This window comes from Hemicordylus capensis, chromosome 3 (assembly GCF_027244095.1).
Source record: "Hemicordylus capensis ecotype Gifberg chromosome 3, rHemCap1.1.pri, whole genome shotgun sequence".
Taxonomy (NCBI): Eukaryota; Metazoa; Chordata; class Lepidosauria; order Squamata; family Cordylidae; genus Hemicordylus; species Hemicordylus capensis.
In genome coordinates this window covers 3593488-3609078 of record NC_069659.1, presented here as the reverse complement: position 1 = coordinate 3609078, position 15591 = coordinate 3593488, and the positions used below count along the sequence as shown (strand labels likewise).

General features: G+C 49.2%; 1 protein-coding gene across 3 annotated transcripts in view; it reads right to left on the bottom strand.

Moving 5' to 3' along the window:
• PDE2A (phosphodiesterase 2A) overlaps positions 1-15591 on the bottom strand; it is a 434647-nt gene that overhangs the window by 109537 nt on the left and 309519 nt on the right. For all 3 annotated transcript variants that reach the window (XM_053307709.1, XM_053307711.1, XM_053307710.1), the window contains one exon: positions 4273-4361. In XM_053307709.1, coding sequence (XP_053163684.1) covers positions 4273-4361 — 89 coding nt within the window. The remainder of the gene's footprint in view (positions 1-4272; positions 4362-15591) is intronic.

Below are 15591 nucleotides of genomic sequence, written 5' to 3'. Positions count from 1 at the left end.
AGGGGGTAAATGTAAAAAGAAATTTGAAATTTTAAAAATTCGCGAACCCCCCCTGGACCAACCCGGGGGTGGGGGGTGGGCGTGTTTCAAGGTGGTGCCGGACCAAACTGGCCCGGCCCGGTTCAGACTCGGACCAGACCAGCCTGTTCTGTGCACACCCGAGGACCAACATGCTGGCAGTATGAAAAATGGGAGGTGAGCTTGGAGGGTGCCTTTTGGCTCAGCCACAGCCTGAGCTGTTCACCTCCCTTTGCCTCACGGTGGGGGTGCTTCTGACTTCCTAAGAAAGGGCACCCAGACATTTAAGCCACCACAGGGCCCCCTCTGTTTCCTATGCACTCTCCATTTTCTGGCTCCCAAGAGGATATTATAATAAATTGCTGCAGCTTCTTCTTGTCGACGCTCCAATTTGGAGCCGCTGGAGGCTGGCCTGGAGTGCTTAGGAAGTATCGAGCGAACGGAATGGGGATTGTATCATTAGCCAGGGATCAATGGCGCTTAGACAGAGAGAAATGCTCGGCCTGCCGTCTGCCACTCTCACCCCGATGCGGGAAGCCAAACGGGTGTGAAAAGTCCTGCAGACTGAACTGCAGTGTGAGCTGGGTCCATGAAGGGATTTTCAGTTGCAGAATAGCTGCTGCCCTTTCTCCAAATTGGTTTGTTAACACTGGCAAGGTAATTTGCTAGCAACAGGCCTCCTGCCAAAGTTTTGGTAGACTGATTCTGAATCAATATGTGAAATTCACCTCTTTTCTCTCTTTGCATTGCTACTTCTTCCCCATATGAACACAGCCCCCCCCGCCCCCCGGCCAACTTTTTAACTAATAAGCTTTAGGTGAACATTTGTAGAGCAGCAGGGCTAGTTAGAAACATCCTCACCACTCATTAAATGTGCACCTTTCCCTCTCCAGGGTCATGCTCTGAAGGGAGGAAAACCAATACCAAAACTAAAGAACATAGCAGCAGCCCAAGGCCTCTCTAGTCCAGCATCTTGTTTCCCACAGTGGCCCACCAGATGCCTCCAAGTAGCCCCCAGGCAGGGGGTGAGCGATTGCTTGCCCCCTCTCCTGCCGTGGCTCCCCTGCAACTGGGATTGAGAGGCATCTTGCCTCTGAGGCTGGAGGTGGCCTAGAGCCACCAGACTAGTAGCTATCGATAGACCTGACCTCCATGCATTTGTCTAAGCCCCTCTTAAAGCCATCCAAGCTAGTTCTGCAAGTGTGCAGCAGAAGCTGTCTGTAGACAGCAGCAACTGGCTAGCACTCGTGACATCATGAAGGCGCCTCCCACACAATCCCTGGAACAGTTTTGCAACTGCTTGAATGTTTTGTGGTTTTTAACAGCAAAGGATGGACATATAAATGGATAAAAATACATTATGATGCTTTAGTTTATTCTTTTAAATCTCAAGCCATCCACCTGAAGGGTGGAAGGGATGGCAAGGGCGTTGCACACTACCACAGTGTCACAACCTATCCCTTAAGTGCCGTTCCCTAGTGTCTTTGTCTTGACATCGCAGGCCCTGCACTGTGAACAAGGTCCCCTTCACATTTTCCATGCCTTCTTTCTGATTTTATTACTGCGTTACAGCCCTATAACGTCGCATTTGCGTTACCAAAAAAAAAAGCAAAGCTGTATTTGCTCGTTGTAGGAGGCAACAGATTTCAACTGCTGTTTTAAATTGGCACCACAAAACTTTTTGTGGTGTAAAGTCTGCTATCTGGAAACCACCAAGAACATCTCGCTCATTCCTTATCTCCAATTCTCTGGCCAAAGGCAGAAGTAACTGCTATAGAAGTTACCACAGCTAACTAAAATCGGTTGTAATTACTCTGGAAGAACATTAATCTCCTGGTGCATGGCTTGGCTTGCTTACTAGAGTCATCTGACATATTTTGCTGCACTGGAAGTGTTTTGTAGTTGATGACTTTCTTACAGGGCACATTGTGACCATGGTTGTGTTAGCTCAGGGGTTCTCAACTTTGGGGCCATTGTGGCTGGGGATTATGGGAGCTGAAGTCCAGCAACATCTAGGAACCCAAGGTTGAGAACCCCAGCTGATGAGTGGTTGGGGGTGGTCAGCTGGTCTAGATGATGGTGATGACCAATGCAAGTTCAAGGGGATAGGTCCATGCCCCAAGGAATTTGCTATCCATAATTCAAGACAGGGAAATGATGAAAGGATAAACCTGGGAATACGGAACCAAGGCGAAGGGATAAACCAGGGAGCCAGGATAAACCAGGGAATATAGGAAGCTGCCATATACTGAGTCAGACCCTTGGTCCATCTAGTTCAGTACTGCCTACACAGACTGGCAGCAATGGCTCCAAGGCTATAGGCAGGAGTCTCTCTCATCCCTATCTGGAGATGCTGCCAGGGAGGGATCTTGGAAAGGAACCTTCTGCATGCAAGTATGCCGGTGCTCTTCCCAGAACGGGCCGATCCCCTCAGGGGAATATCTTACAGTGCTCACACATGTCATTTCCCATTCAAATGCAAACCAGGGTGGACCCTGCTTAGCAAAGCAATTCATGCTTGCTACCACAAGACCAGATCTCCTCCCTTGGAGAGCTGGAAGGAGATGCATCGATTTCAGTGACACAGACACGGGTCTAATGACAACAGGGAACTATGGAGACGAAGGCAGTTGTGCCCAACTCTTCATGGAAACGTATGGAGGGATTTGGAGGAAGGAAAGTAGTGGCACCCACACAGGTGTTTGATGAAGGAATTTCTTTCAGGCATGAGGGGCAGCGAAAGTGGAACTGGTTAAAGGAGTAGGAGGCCTTTGGGTGGTGGAACTGGATGAGCGACGGGACCCTTTACTCTGCCTTCTTCCTATGCTACAATTAGAACAATCAGTTGTACATTACAGTTTGCAAGATACTAGGCCAAGAAACAAAACAAATCAAAACAACTCCGTTCAGGGACGACTCCAGAGGGCGAGCAGGAGTGGGCAAGTGCCTCCCCCAGAAAAGTGGCTGGCCTCCCCTTTCTCTTTCAGAAACCGAATATGCATGACACAGGCCGCCCAGCCATAACTCACTTTGCCCCTTCTGTGCCCTGCTTAATTTTTCCCCTGGCACCACCACTGGATGACTTCAAGGCGTTGCAGGCAGTCCCCTGCAAAATATCTCCCACTCCCCCATCCACCAGAATGGAACTGTACAGCAAAGTGTCGGACAATACAGTCAAAGTATATTATGGTCCTACAGCCTGAACCAACTCTCTTCAAAGGCCTCTGTTGTTTAAAGAAGCCCCTTTCACTCCCTCCTCTACCCAAGAACAAGCAGCAGAGGCCAGTACAGCCAGGTAGGGAGGAGATTCCTCCAGCCTCCCAGGAGCCACAAAATGCCTCCAGCCTCCCAGGAGCCAGGTCAATAATTTAACTTCCTTCCTGGTCAGAAACTGGTCTGGGCGAGACCATGTGTGCGGGGGGCGGGTACAGGGCTGTCTCCCCTACAGATTTCAGCTGGCCTGGGTCTGACCTCTCTCCCCACCACCCCAGTCTTTCCTGCCACACCATCTTGGGCAGAAAGAGGAAGGTTTGGCCTAATCCAAAAAGACAGTATTTTCTAAGAGGAATCTGGCCCATTTTTTGAATGTTTGAAACGGGCAAGCAAGCTTCATTAATTAGCTGAATAAACTAAGAATATTAACCACCTTACCTCTGTAAGTATTTAATGTATGGCAAAAGCATCGCTCCCCTAACCACCCCCTTTGCCATCTTTTTGCTCCCCAAACTGTCTGTTGTAGAGTCAGGAGTGACTGTTCGTGGCAATTTGACTCCGTCCTACCTTGCAATTTGCAAAACAAAACGAAAAACCCTCAGTCCAAACCAACCAACAGCGCTTCTCTAGCATTAACACAGCTAGAGGAGAACCATTACCTTTGTAAACGCAAAGATAATGGTAGCTCTTAGATCAATGGCCGGTTGGAATCAATATGGTAAGGATCACACCTGCAAATCTTGTAAGATTTGGAGGAGGAAGAGAGGCAGCGAACAGGCTAAAGCCTTTTATACTGGAGTGGGGGGATCTTCTTGCCCTGAACGGAAAGCAAAGACACAGCTGGAATGCGCTAGCTGATGTTTTCTCTTTCTGAGTCAATAAGTCAGTAATGAACCCTTCATTATGGTAGCACAATTATTGCAACGAGATATGGAGATTATAATATTGCTATTGCATTACTGCAAATGTGTCTCTTTCGCTATACAATTAGAAACTCTGGTGCTCTGTTTGTTTCAAACCTGCACTGTTGATCAGGCTTACCTGAGCTTCCCTTCCTGCGGTAACTCATGGGGTGGATCGTTGCAGGTCAGCCCGGCTTCTCCTTCCAGGAGGTAAACATAGACCCGTTCCTGGGAGAAAGAGCACAGATTTAAGTTGTCACCATCACCTGCAGTTGCTGTGTGATACAAGCCCCAGATAAAAGCATGTTAGCATTAATTCATTTTGAACTTCCTAGAGCTTATGGCTTTGCAGGGAAGCTGAAATTAGTTCTGAGCTGGTGGCAACGGAGGGGATTCCAGGGGTGGGGTGAAAGCCGGGCAAGTATGCCAGCATGGCTCCTGGCAGGACTTCTCCCAATGGCTGCTGCTGGCTGCCATTTTATTTTTAATTACCCCACAGATCTTTTCACCACAACAACATGTGCTACGTTGCATTGAAGTGAGAGAGCAGGTTAATAAACAAGTGATGGGGTCCCGGGGGTGGGTGGTTGGAAGCCCCTTCTGCTCCCACGCTCCCAGCCAAATCTCAAGCCAAAGGTTCTCCATGGACAACTTGCATCACAGCTCTGGTAAAAACCCATAGACAGAACCCCATGAAATCTCAGGAATTAGAAGTGGTAGTAGTAGTGGTAGAATACAGCTTCTGGTGCGAGTGGTGCTGTGGGGCCCTGTCTGAATCCCCCCCCCCCACGGCCCTCGTTCTCGGACTCTGCTGCGAGGGGCCTCCACCTGCAGCTGCCAACCTGAATTGGTTTATGATCAAACTAAAACGCGCCACCCAGCAAAGCAGAATCCTTGTGGCCTCAACACGTTACCTCTACAAGTTGTATCGTATCGTTTCCCATAACTTAGTCCACTTCAGGTGAGGAGTAACTTTGTGGTGGGATTTATTTTTATTTTTTAAAATGAAAGCTTTGCTTTTCGGGATGCACAGAGCCCCCTGCCTGAAGCTCAGGGAACCTGACCAGCCACAAGAATCGTTGAAATGTTCATTACAAAACATGGGTACTACAAAATACTTGTAATAAATATTTCACATTTATCTACCATTCATAGCAGGTTTTCAAGTCCGAATGCTGCAAATGTGCACACGTGTTTTTATTTTCCCTCTTCTCCATTTTCAAACCTGAACTTATTCAGAATTTTTTTATTAAAATTGCAAGAATTCAGTGCAAGCATTCAGTGTGCAAGCTGGGATATTCAGCTTCCCGGGTCAGGCACTACATATTTTGCAAGAAGGAACTGCTAGATCAGAGTTCTCCTGTTGTGTGCTAATCAGCACTACACACCAGATACAGAGACATCTGGTCAGAAATAACAACCTTCCTTATTAGATACTCTAGAGGCCCAGGTCTCACCAGAAAACAGCACCGAACCAAGTGAAAAAATAATAATGTTCAATGAGATAGCATCAGACTATATAAAATTTACAATTTTTATACAAATCTTTTAAAAATAGGAACATAGGAAGCTGCCACATACTGAGTCTGACCCTTGGTCTATCTAGCTCAGTATTGTCTTCACAGACTGGCAGCGGCTTCTCCAAGGTTGCAGGCAAGAATCTCTCTCAGCCCTATACTGTATGCTTTGGTAGTTTGTTGGTTCAATAAAAAAATTCTTGTCCTATAAAAAAAAATTCTTGTCCTATCTTGGAGAAGCCAGGGAGGGAATTTGGAACCTTCTGCTCTTCCCAGAGCGGCTCCATCTCCTGAGGGGAATATCTGACAGTGCTCACACATCAAGTCTCCCATTCATATACAAACAGGGCGGTCCCTGTTTAACTAAGGGTTGAACCACAAGACCAGCTCTCCTCTCTTGGAGATGCTGCCAGGGAGGGAACTTGGAACCTCCTGCATACAAGCACGCAGGTAGTTTTCCCAGAGCGGCCCCATCCCCTAAGGGGAATATCTTGCAGTGCTCACAGGTACTACTACTAAAACTACGACGAATATTTATATACTGCTCTTCAACCAAAGTTCACAAAATGGTTTACACAGAAAAATAAATAATACATAAATAAGATGGTCCCCTGTCCCCCAAAAGGCTCACCATCTAAAAAGAAACATAAGGCAGATACCAGCAACAGCCACTGGAGGAATGCTGTGCTGGGGCTGGATAGGGCCAGTTGCTCTCCCCCTGCTAAACACAAGAGAATCACCACTTCAAAAGGTGTCTCTTGGTTCAGCAGGGATCTAAATGGACGTCGTCTCTCATTCAAATACAAAGCAGGATGGATCCTGCTGAGCCAAGAGGACAATTCATGCCTGCTACCACAAGACCAGCTCTCCTCCTCAGTGAAAGCAACAGAGGTAGCTGCTTTATGCCGAGTCAAAGTTTTTGGTCCATCTACTTGAGCGTGGTCTACCCTGGCCAGCAGTGGCTCTCCAGTGTTTCAAAAGGGAGCTTCACCCACCTGGAGATGCTGCCAGGGTCTGAGCCTAGGACCTTCCGCCTGCAAAGCAAGGGCGCCACCAATGCACGACTACAGCCCCCGTCTCATTGTGGCCTTAAACCGGAGCTGCTCAACTTCGGCCCTCCTGCAAATGATGGCCTACAACTCCCACAATCCCTGGCTATTGGCCGCTGTGGCTGGGCATTATGGGAGCTGTAGTACAAAAACAGCTGGTCCACACGACTGCCGTTAGGGTCAGAGGAGTGCCCAGTCAGAGTCGAAGAGCCTCAGTAAAACCTGGGGATGGAATCTGGGTAGATACTCCTCCGACTCTAATGGTGGTTGTGTGTGGATGAGCCTATTATGGGCTCATCCTCATGATCAACAACGTAAAGGAAGGAAGCAGCAAACCCAGCTATGGCTGATTGTGAGAACCCACAGAAAGCCCTCCAACTCAGCCCACTCAAATGTTGGTACTTTGATTAATTTGATTTTACTGACTGCTTTGATTTTACCAAGATACAACGAGAATAGCAGTTGCCCTATATCAGAGTTTGATTGTGTGTTGCATTCGCTGGTTAAAGCAGTCTCGGGAAGCTGGCAGCCATGTTTGTCATAGAGTGCTGTGGCTAGAGGGTCCAAGCAGAGGAAAGCTGTTGCTGTACTGAGGGCTGCCTCTCCACTGTAAGCACAATGCACTATGGGATACACCCCTTGATCCTGGAGGACCCTGCTCTCTTTTCTGGGAACGGAGTCCACGACTGCTGCAAATTCTTCTGGAGAGTGAGTCAAACGGAGGCTCTGCTCATCTGTGGGGATTGAGGTAGGGGTTCTCCCCTCCCCTAAATAAATTGGCCTATTTAAAAAAAAATTATACTGCCCAAAACTCGCGTTTTGGGTGGTATAAAAATGTGATAGATAGATAGATAGATAGATAGATAGATAGATAGATAGATAGATAGATAGATATTATATTTCAATATTGAGCCACCTAATGGCACAGTGGGGAAGTAACCTGCCTAGAGAGCAGGAGACTGTTGGTTCGAATCCCCACTGGTGTGTTTCCCAGAATATGGGAAACTCCTTTATTGGGCAGCAGTGATATAGGAAGATGTTGAAAGGTATCATCTCATACTGTGCAGGAGATGGCAATGGTCAACCCATTCTGTATTCTACCAAGAAAACCACGGGGCTCTGTGGTCGCCAGGAGTCGACACCGACTCAACGGCACAACCTTTCCTTTCCTTTCCTTTCCTTTCAATATTGCTGATAGAATGCTAGTCTAAAGAGCTTCTTGCTTTCCTTTCGTTCCATGTGTAAGCTGCATCATCCAGCCCCAGCACTGTTCTGAACGGGCAACTGTACAAGCAGTGCTACTGCAGTTTCCATCATTGTGGCAGTTGGGAATCATTGTGGCAGTCCTGCTCTTTCACAGCTGCCTGTGAGTCCATAGCAGACCCAGCATGGAATGTTCTGGCACAGAATGATGCACGTCATGTCAACTGCTGCTGCCTCTGCACATGTGTAGAGTGACTTTTTCGGTGCCAATGAGAAACTGCAGCCAGTCTGTACACCCCGGGACAAATTTATTTCCTAACTTGTTTTACGCATTTATGCACCATCTTTAAAAATACAACTCCCCCAAAGCAGCTTACAGAGTTAAATGCAAATATAGAGATTTACATATCAGGTGGTTTAAAAATATGATAAATGCATTAATAAAGATGATCTACAAACATGCATAAAAAGACAAGAGCACCACCTTTAATAATTAACACAGATCAGCCTAAGAATCCAGCTTAATTTAACTTCCAAGTTCAGGGTCAGCAAAAACGCAATCCATTATTAAGTGCCTTCTGGAACAGGGAAGTTGTCTATCCTCATCTGAGAATGGGGAGAGAGAGAGAGATTGGGCTCTGCAGATTTCCTCCGGGAGAGATGTCTGTAACCAGTGCCTGAGGACAAGACTTATCTCCAGGCTTGGGGATGCAGCCGTGGGTGTCATCCTGGGTATTCAGCACTGCTGAGCGAGAGTTAGAGAAGGCTCCTGCGCTCTTCTCTAGGCTGTGGAATTCACTGCTTGGCCCTGAGGTGCAGAGTTCAGCCCAAAGAGCTTGCTCGGGTTCCCAGGACAGGCAACACAGCCGCATTCCTTCCAGCTCCAATTAACTCCGATTCAGACATTCATCCGAGCCGATGAAGTGTGCCAGCGATGCTGGCAAAGCAGCCCAGAAGACGTCAGGCCATTAACTCCCACACACCGCTGGGAGAGGCGGCAGGCCGTGGCGGGTGGCGGACACTCTGTGGTGCCCCTCTGCCCCCGCCAAGCCTTCTGGAATGGGTCTGACGCTTCCTGTGTGCCTTCCCAGTTAACCAACATCTTAACCTCCCAGAATGGCTTAATGTGATTTGGCCGCTCATTATCTCCCGGCGTCTGGGCCACTAACGAGCTTCACAATTAAATCTCCTCCTAAGGTTGCTTGGTTGGATGGGCTGCTGTTGCCGCTTCCTTGGGCAGCAGACATGCCGGCTGGGCTTGGGGTGTGTGTATGTGTGTGTTTGAAATCTCATTTGATTTGATTATGTCCTTCCCAGAAAAGCCGTTCTCCCAGAAATGGCTCCAGGCATGAACATAAGAACAGCCCAGCTGGATCAGGCCCAAGGAAGCCCATCTCGTCCAGCATCCTGTTTCATGCATTGGCCCACCAGATGCCACTGGAAGCCTACAGGCAGGAGTTGAGGGCATGTCCTCTCCCTCCTGCTGTTACTCCCCTGCAACTGGTACTCAGAGGCATCCTGCCTCCGAGGCTGGAGGTGGCTATAGCCCTCCTGACTAGTAGCTGTTGATAGAACTCTCTTCCGTGAAGTTATCCAAGCCCCTCTTAAAGCCATCCAGGTTCTTGGCTGTCACCACATCCTGTGGCAGAGGGTTCCACCATGCATGATTTCATAGACCTCTATCATGTCTCCCCGCAGACAGCTTTTTTCTAAACTAAAAAGCTCCAGGTGTTGTAGTCTTGCCTCATAAGAAAGGTGCTCTAGGCCCCTGATCATCTTGGTTGCTCTCTTCTGCACTTTTTCCATTTCTACAATGTCCTTTTTAAGATGTGGTAACCAGAATTGTACGCAGTACTCCAGGTGTGGCCGCACCATAGTTTTGTATAAGGGCATTATAACTGCTTCATATAACTGCTTGGTCAGACAATTACCCGGCAAGAGAGGAAAAGAATCGAGCCACATTCTCACAGCTGATCAGAAATCCGGGGAAGCTGCTAGGGAGCAATTAGACTGAAGAATCTTGTGCGGGGTGGGAGGGGGGACCCACGGCCAAAAGAGAGATAAGAAATAACAGTCATAAATAAGATCATCCGGACTAACGAGCAGCACGAGACAGATGAGCCGTCTGCCATGTGGTAGCTGGGACAGCTTTGAAGGGGGTTTAGATACATCCATGGAGAAGGAGGAGAGGTCTGTTGCGGACTGTTGACTGTGGTTGCTAAATGGAGCCTCCAGCTTCAGAGGCAGTGTACCCCTGAATGCCAGATTCTGGGAAGCAGCAGTTGGAGCGGGCTCTTGCCTTCCTGCTCTGCTTGCGGGCTTCCTGGGAGGCATCTAGTTGGCTACTGCGGGAAGCAGGAGGCTGAGTCGGATCCATGAGGACCCTGATTATGCTCCTAGCTTCTTATGTGCATAGGATGCTTTAGAAGCTGCCTTACACTGAATCAGACCATGGCTTCGTGGTCAGTATCATCTTCTGCACTGACCGGCAGTGGCTCTCCAAGCTTGCAGGCAGGAGTCCTGCAAGGGAGGGAAGTCCTGCAAGGGAGTGAAGAGCCCCTGGATGCCAAGCACAAGCACCCCTCCTCAAACATGGACAGACACCCACCATGATCATCTATTGCTTCATCAATGGCTCTCGGTATTCATCCAGGGCCCACAAATTCGAGAAGCTTCCCAAATCTACAGTTGTCTGACATTTGTCTGGCAGGAGAGGTGGTCCTGTGGGAGCAAGCATGCCTTGTCCCCTTAGCTAAACAGGGCCCACCCTGGTTTGCATTGGAATGGGAGACGACATGTGTGAGCACTGTAAGAAATTCCCCTGAGGGGATGATGGGGCCGCTCTGGGAAGAAGAGCCCCTGCCTGCTTGCATGGAGAAGATTCCAGGTTCCCTCCCTGGCAGCATCTCCAAGACAGGGCGGAGAGAGAGACTCCTGCCTGCAACCTTGGAGAAGATGCTGCCAGTCTGCGTAGACAATACGGAGCGAGATGGACCAATGGTCTGACTCAGTATATGGCAGCTGCCTATGCTCCTTTGTGTCGCTCTCCTGACAGCAACAGAACTTCCACTGCCATGTTCCCCAGGAAGGGTTTGCTTCTGAAGCCTAAGAAAGAAAGTGCTCTTTAATCTAATAAATCGTCAGAGCCAGTGTTATAAAAATCCCACTCAAAAGAGACACAGAGGATTTAGAGACCACGTCAGGCCTGCTGCCTTGGTGCTGAAAGACAAAGCTAATGAGGATCTCTCCACTTGTTGAAAAGGTGGAGACATTTCTATCCCCTGAGGAGGCACCGGAGGGCTGGCTGATTGCATCAAGTACCTGGGAAGGGGGCTGCCCCATCCCTTGGAGATTTGACAGAGAATGGGTCCCTCTGCTCTTCCTCCATGGGGAGGGGGCCATGGGCCACCAAGGCACACAAGAGGAAGTGGCCGCCATTGCTTATTTTATTTTATTTTATTTTATTTTATTTTATATTGACTGGATTTCTATACCACCATTCCAAAAATGGCTTAGGGCGGTTTACATTAAAACAAAACAATTAAAATCAATTAACAGTTAAAAACAGAGACTATAAAACACCATAGAACAATTCGCAGTAAAAACATTCAAAACAGTTTAAAAACCCTGGAAAACCAGGTGACAGCAAGTTAAGAACATTTACAACAATTTAAAAACCCTGGAAGGCCAGGCAAGACAAAGAGAGAGGTCTTAAGGGCTCTCCTGAAGGCCAATAACAAACTCAGATTAAGGTTTTCGGCCGGGAGTGCATTCCACAGCCCAGGAGCAGCTACAGAGAAGGCTCTGAGTCGCCACCGGATGTACCAGTGGTAATGTCTGTTAATGGCTTCCGTGTGTGCTCTGAGCTACATTGGCCACGGATGTGAAAGGAATCAAAGGGAGGCTGCCTGATCCTGAGGTGAGGCAGCAGCATTTGGGACATGAGCCAAGGGAGATATTTTATCGCCTCTCTTGAGATTGAGTATGTCCTCGGGCAGGGATTCTTCTCAGGCTCCCCAGAAGTTGTTGGACTACAACTCCCATCATCACCAGCCACAATGACGAAAGTGCAAAGACTGTGTAGGAACAGAGAACATTGGAAGCTGCCTTATACTGAGTCACGTCATCGGGTATTATGTACACCAGGGCTGCTCCACTCCGGCCCCCCTGCAGATGTTGGTCTACAACTCCCATAGTTCCTGGCTATTGGCCATCGTGGCTGGGGATTATGGAAGCTCTAGTCCAAAAACAGCTGGGAGAATAAGCTAAGCAGGTCTGATCTACACTAATAGGCAGTGACTCTCTAAGGTTGCAGCCAGGAGTCTTTCTCAGCCCTACCTGGAGATGCTGCCAAGGACTGAACCCAGGACCTTCTGCATGCAAGCATACAGATGTTCTTCCCAGCCTCAACACCTAAGGGGAATATCTTACAGCGCTCACGTGTAGTCACCCATCCAAATGCAAACCAAAGCAGACCCTCCTTAGCAAAGGGGACAATTCATGCTTGCTACCAGCCCTTTTGAGAGGCACACATGACCAGGGTCAGAGTATCATACTTCGGACACATTATGGGAAGACCCAGCTCCCTTGAGAAGTCCATAATGCTGGGGAAAGTGGAAGGCAAGAGAAGAAGAGGGTGGTGACCAGCAGCAAGGTGGATGGACTCAATTACGACAGCAATGGATGCACCACTGAGAGACCTTAAAGACCAAGCTGAAGACAGGTCATCCTGGAGAGAATCTCTCTACGTGGTCGCTAAGAGTCGACACCGACTTGACGGCACTTCATCCATCCATCACCAGCCCTGTTCCTTTCTGGCTCCTGTTTCTTGCGTTAACGTGCTTCTCCCCAGTTCAGATGGCAACTGCTCAGTGGCCAGCTTCCTGCCCACCTTCCGCACTACCTGCCCTCACAGCCCTGGCTATTAATCACCAGATTGTTTTTAATGAAAGGTGGTATATAAATTCAACAATGAATAAAATAAATAAAATAAAATAAAAGGACAGAGAGCAATCAGACCTTCCCACAAAAGGGGGGGGGGGCATAAAATGCATCCCACTCTGAGGTGGGAGGAGGCAGGAGATGGGTGTGTGTGTGTGTGTGTGTGTGTGCTTTCTCCTACTCACAAATGTAAAACAAGGTCAGTCGCTTTGGCTCTGCTCTAGAAATCAGGGACTTGGGTTGCACCCAATTGGCTGCAGTGTGAGCATACAGCAGCCCTGCAACATCCACAAGCCTGGATTTTATTTGTTTAACCATCTCGTTGCCAATCAATTACATTTAAATAAATCTCCAGACTAGCAAAACCTCTGGATAAGCAGAAGGCCTTTTGAGGCCGCAGAAGGAAGTGAAAGATCATTTACTGGTTGCTAAACAAAAGTTACCCATTGCTGTTTGAAGGAAAGGCCCCCGCATTCATACTGTCTTTTTCTGTTCATTGCATTACAGTAAAATAACAGAGTGAACAAGGTTTGGGGAAAGTGGGGTCCTCCACTCTCAATCCCACCAGCGAAACCAACCCCCTAAAGAGAGGAGAGCCGGTCTTGTGGTAGCAAGCATGACTGGTCCCCTTAGCTAAGCAGGGTCCGCCCTGGTTGCATCTGAATGGGAGACTACAAGTGTGAGCACTGCAAGATATTCCCCTCAGGGGATGAAGCCGCTCTGGGAAGAGCAGAAGGTCCCAAGTCCCCTCCCTGGCAGCATCTCCAAGATAGGGCTGAGAGAGATTCCTGCCTGCAGCCTTGGAGAAGCCGCTGCCAGTCTGTGAAGACAATACTGAGCTAGATGGACCAATGGTCTGACTCAGTATGTGGCAGCTTCCTATGTTCCTAGGATTCTTCTGAGCCCTGTTCCTTTCTGGCTCCTGTTTCTTGCGTTAACGTGGTTCTCCCCAGTTCAGATGCCAAGTGCTCAGTGGCCAGCTTCCTGCCCACCTTCCCCGCTACTTGCCCGCACAGCCCTGGCTATTACTACAGATTACTCACCTGTAATGTTGGTTCTCCTAGGGGTCATCTGTCCTTCTACACAAATGGGCTATGCGCCTGCAGAGAGACAACAAGCTCGATTTCTCCTGCTTTGGGCAGGAACCCTGCCCCCAGCTGCTATATGCAGCTGTGCCAGTCCTCATCCTCTCCGTCACAGAGTCCAGCTTCAGCGACCCTAACGAGGAGGACAGGAGGGTGTGTAGAAGTACAGATGGCCACTAGAAGAACCAGCGTGACAGGTGAGTAACCTAGAGTTCTCCGATGTGGTCTCTGTCTTCTACACAAATGGGCACATAACAAGCAAGCACTCAAGGAGGAGGGTAAAAACAGAGGCAACAGGTCAGCAACCAGGAAGAATTTGTTTCAGGACAAGCAGCTCAACTGAAAATTGATTGCAGGACACTCCTGCCAAATACAGCAACATTACGGGCTCTAACACTGATAGCATAATGCTGAATAAATGAATGGGGTGAAGCCCAAGTAGCTGCCTGACAGATCGCGTCCAATGGGACCACCCGATCAAAGGCCCCAGAGGCCACCATGGACCCAACAGAGTGAGCCTTCACAGGGGCAGGCAGCTGCTTACGGGCCAGTTGATAACACCATTCAATAGTGGAGACTATCCACTGGGACATGGATTGGGCCGAGACCTGAAGCCCTTTCCGTGGCCCGTCATACAAAGCAAACAAGGAGGGACGCTTCCTCCATTCAGCAGACTTCTGCACATTAAAGGACAGAGCCCTACGCACATCCACAGGGTGCAACCGCCTCTCCACATCCGATGAAGGATTTGGAAAGAAGACGGGCAAAGTGAGTGGGGACGAGCAGTGAAACATGGAGACTACCTTAGGCAGGAACTTGACATCCGTCCTGATTACTGCCTTGTCCTTATGGAACGGCAGGTACGGTTGGTCAGCCCACAGGGCCCGCAACTCACTAACCCTCCTGGCAGAGGCAACGGCCACACACAAAAATGACCTTCCAAGTCAGGAGATGAGGGCTAATAGTCGGGTTTCCCCGCCACAACCAAGTCCAAAACCCCTGATGCCACAGGCGAAGGAGGATGTGTTGATTCTGAGGGGTTTTGCACGGGACGGACTGACGCCATCTTGGCCTTCTTTGCGGCTGGGGCCGATGATCCCTTGGCATCCGTCGATTCCTTCCACTTGGGGGCCTGGGTTTGATCTTGACCCGTTGGGGAGTGCTTCTGAGTCTTAGACTTCTTCTTCTTTGTCTTCACCCTCGACGAATTCGGGGAGACCGCAGGAGCCGCCTGAGGCTGGTAAGAGGGGAGCTCCTCTGACTGCCCCCATCGCTTGACGCTGCCAAAGGCTGAGCATCCGAGGGCAACGGTCATGATACCGGGACCTGGCCCTCCACGGTATCGAAAGCCGATCGGTCCGCCGACATTGAAGCAGCCATTTTCAGAGACTGTTTAAATTCTAAGGCTTCTGAAGAACGGAGAGCCAAATCCAACAGGGCAGCGCACAAGCGAGAAGCCCTATTCCTGCGAGCCTGCCTAGTAAACTTCTGGCAATGCAGGCAGGTCTCGACTATGTGGGACTCCCCCAAGCACGAGAGGCACTCCGCATGCGTATTGGGGGAGGGAAGCTTCGATCCGCAGCGGATACACTTTTAAAAGTTCTTGATACCCGGCATACGTGCCGAGGGCTGGCAGGCCACCACGCTCCGTCCCAGCCGGAGA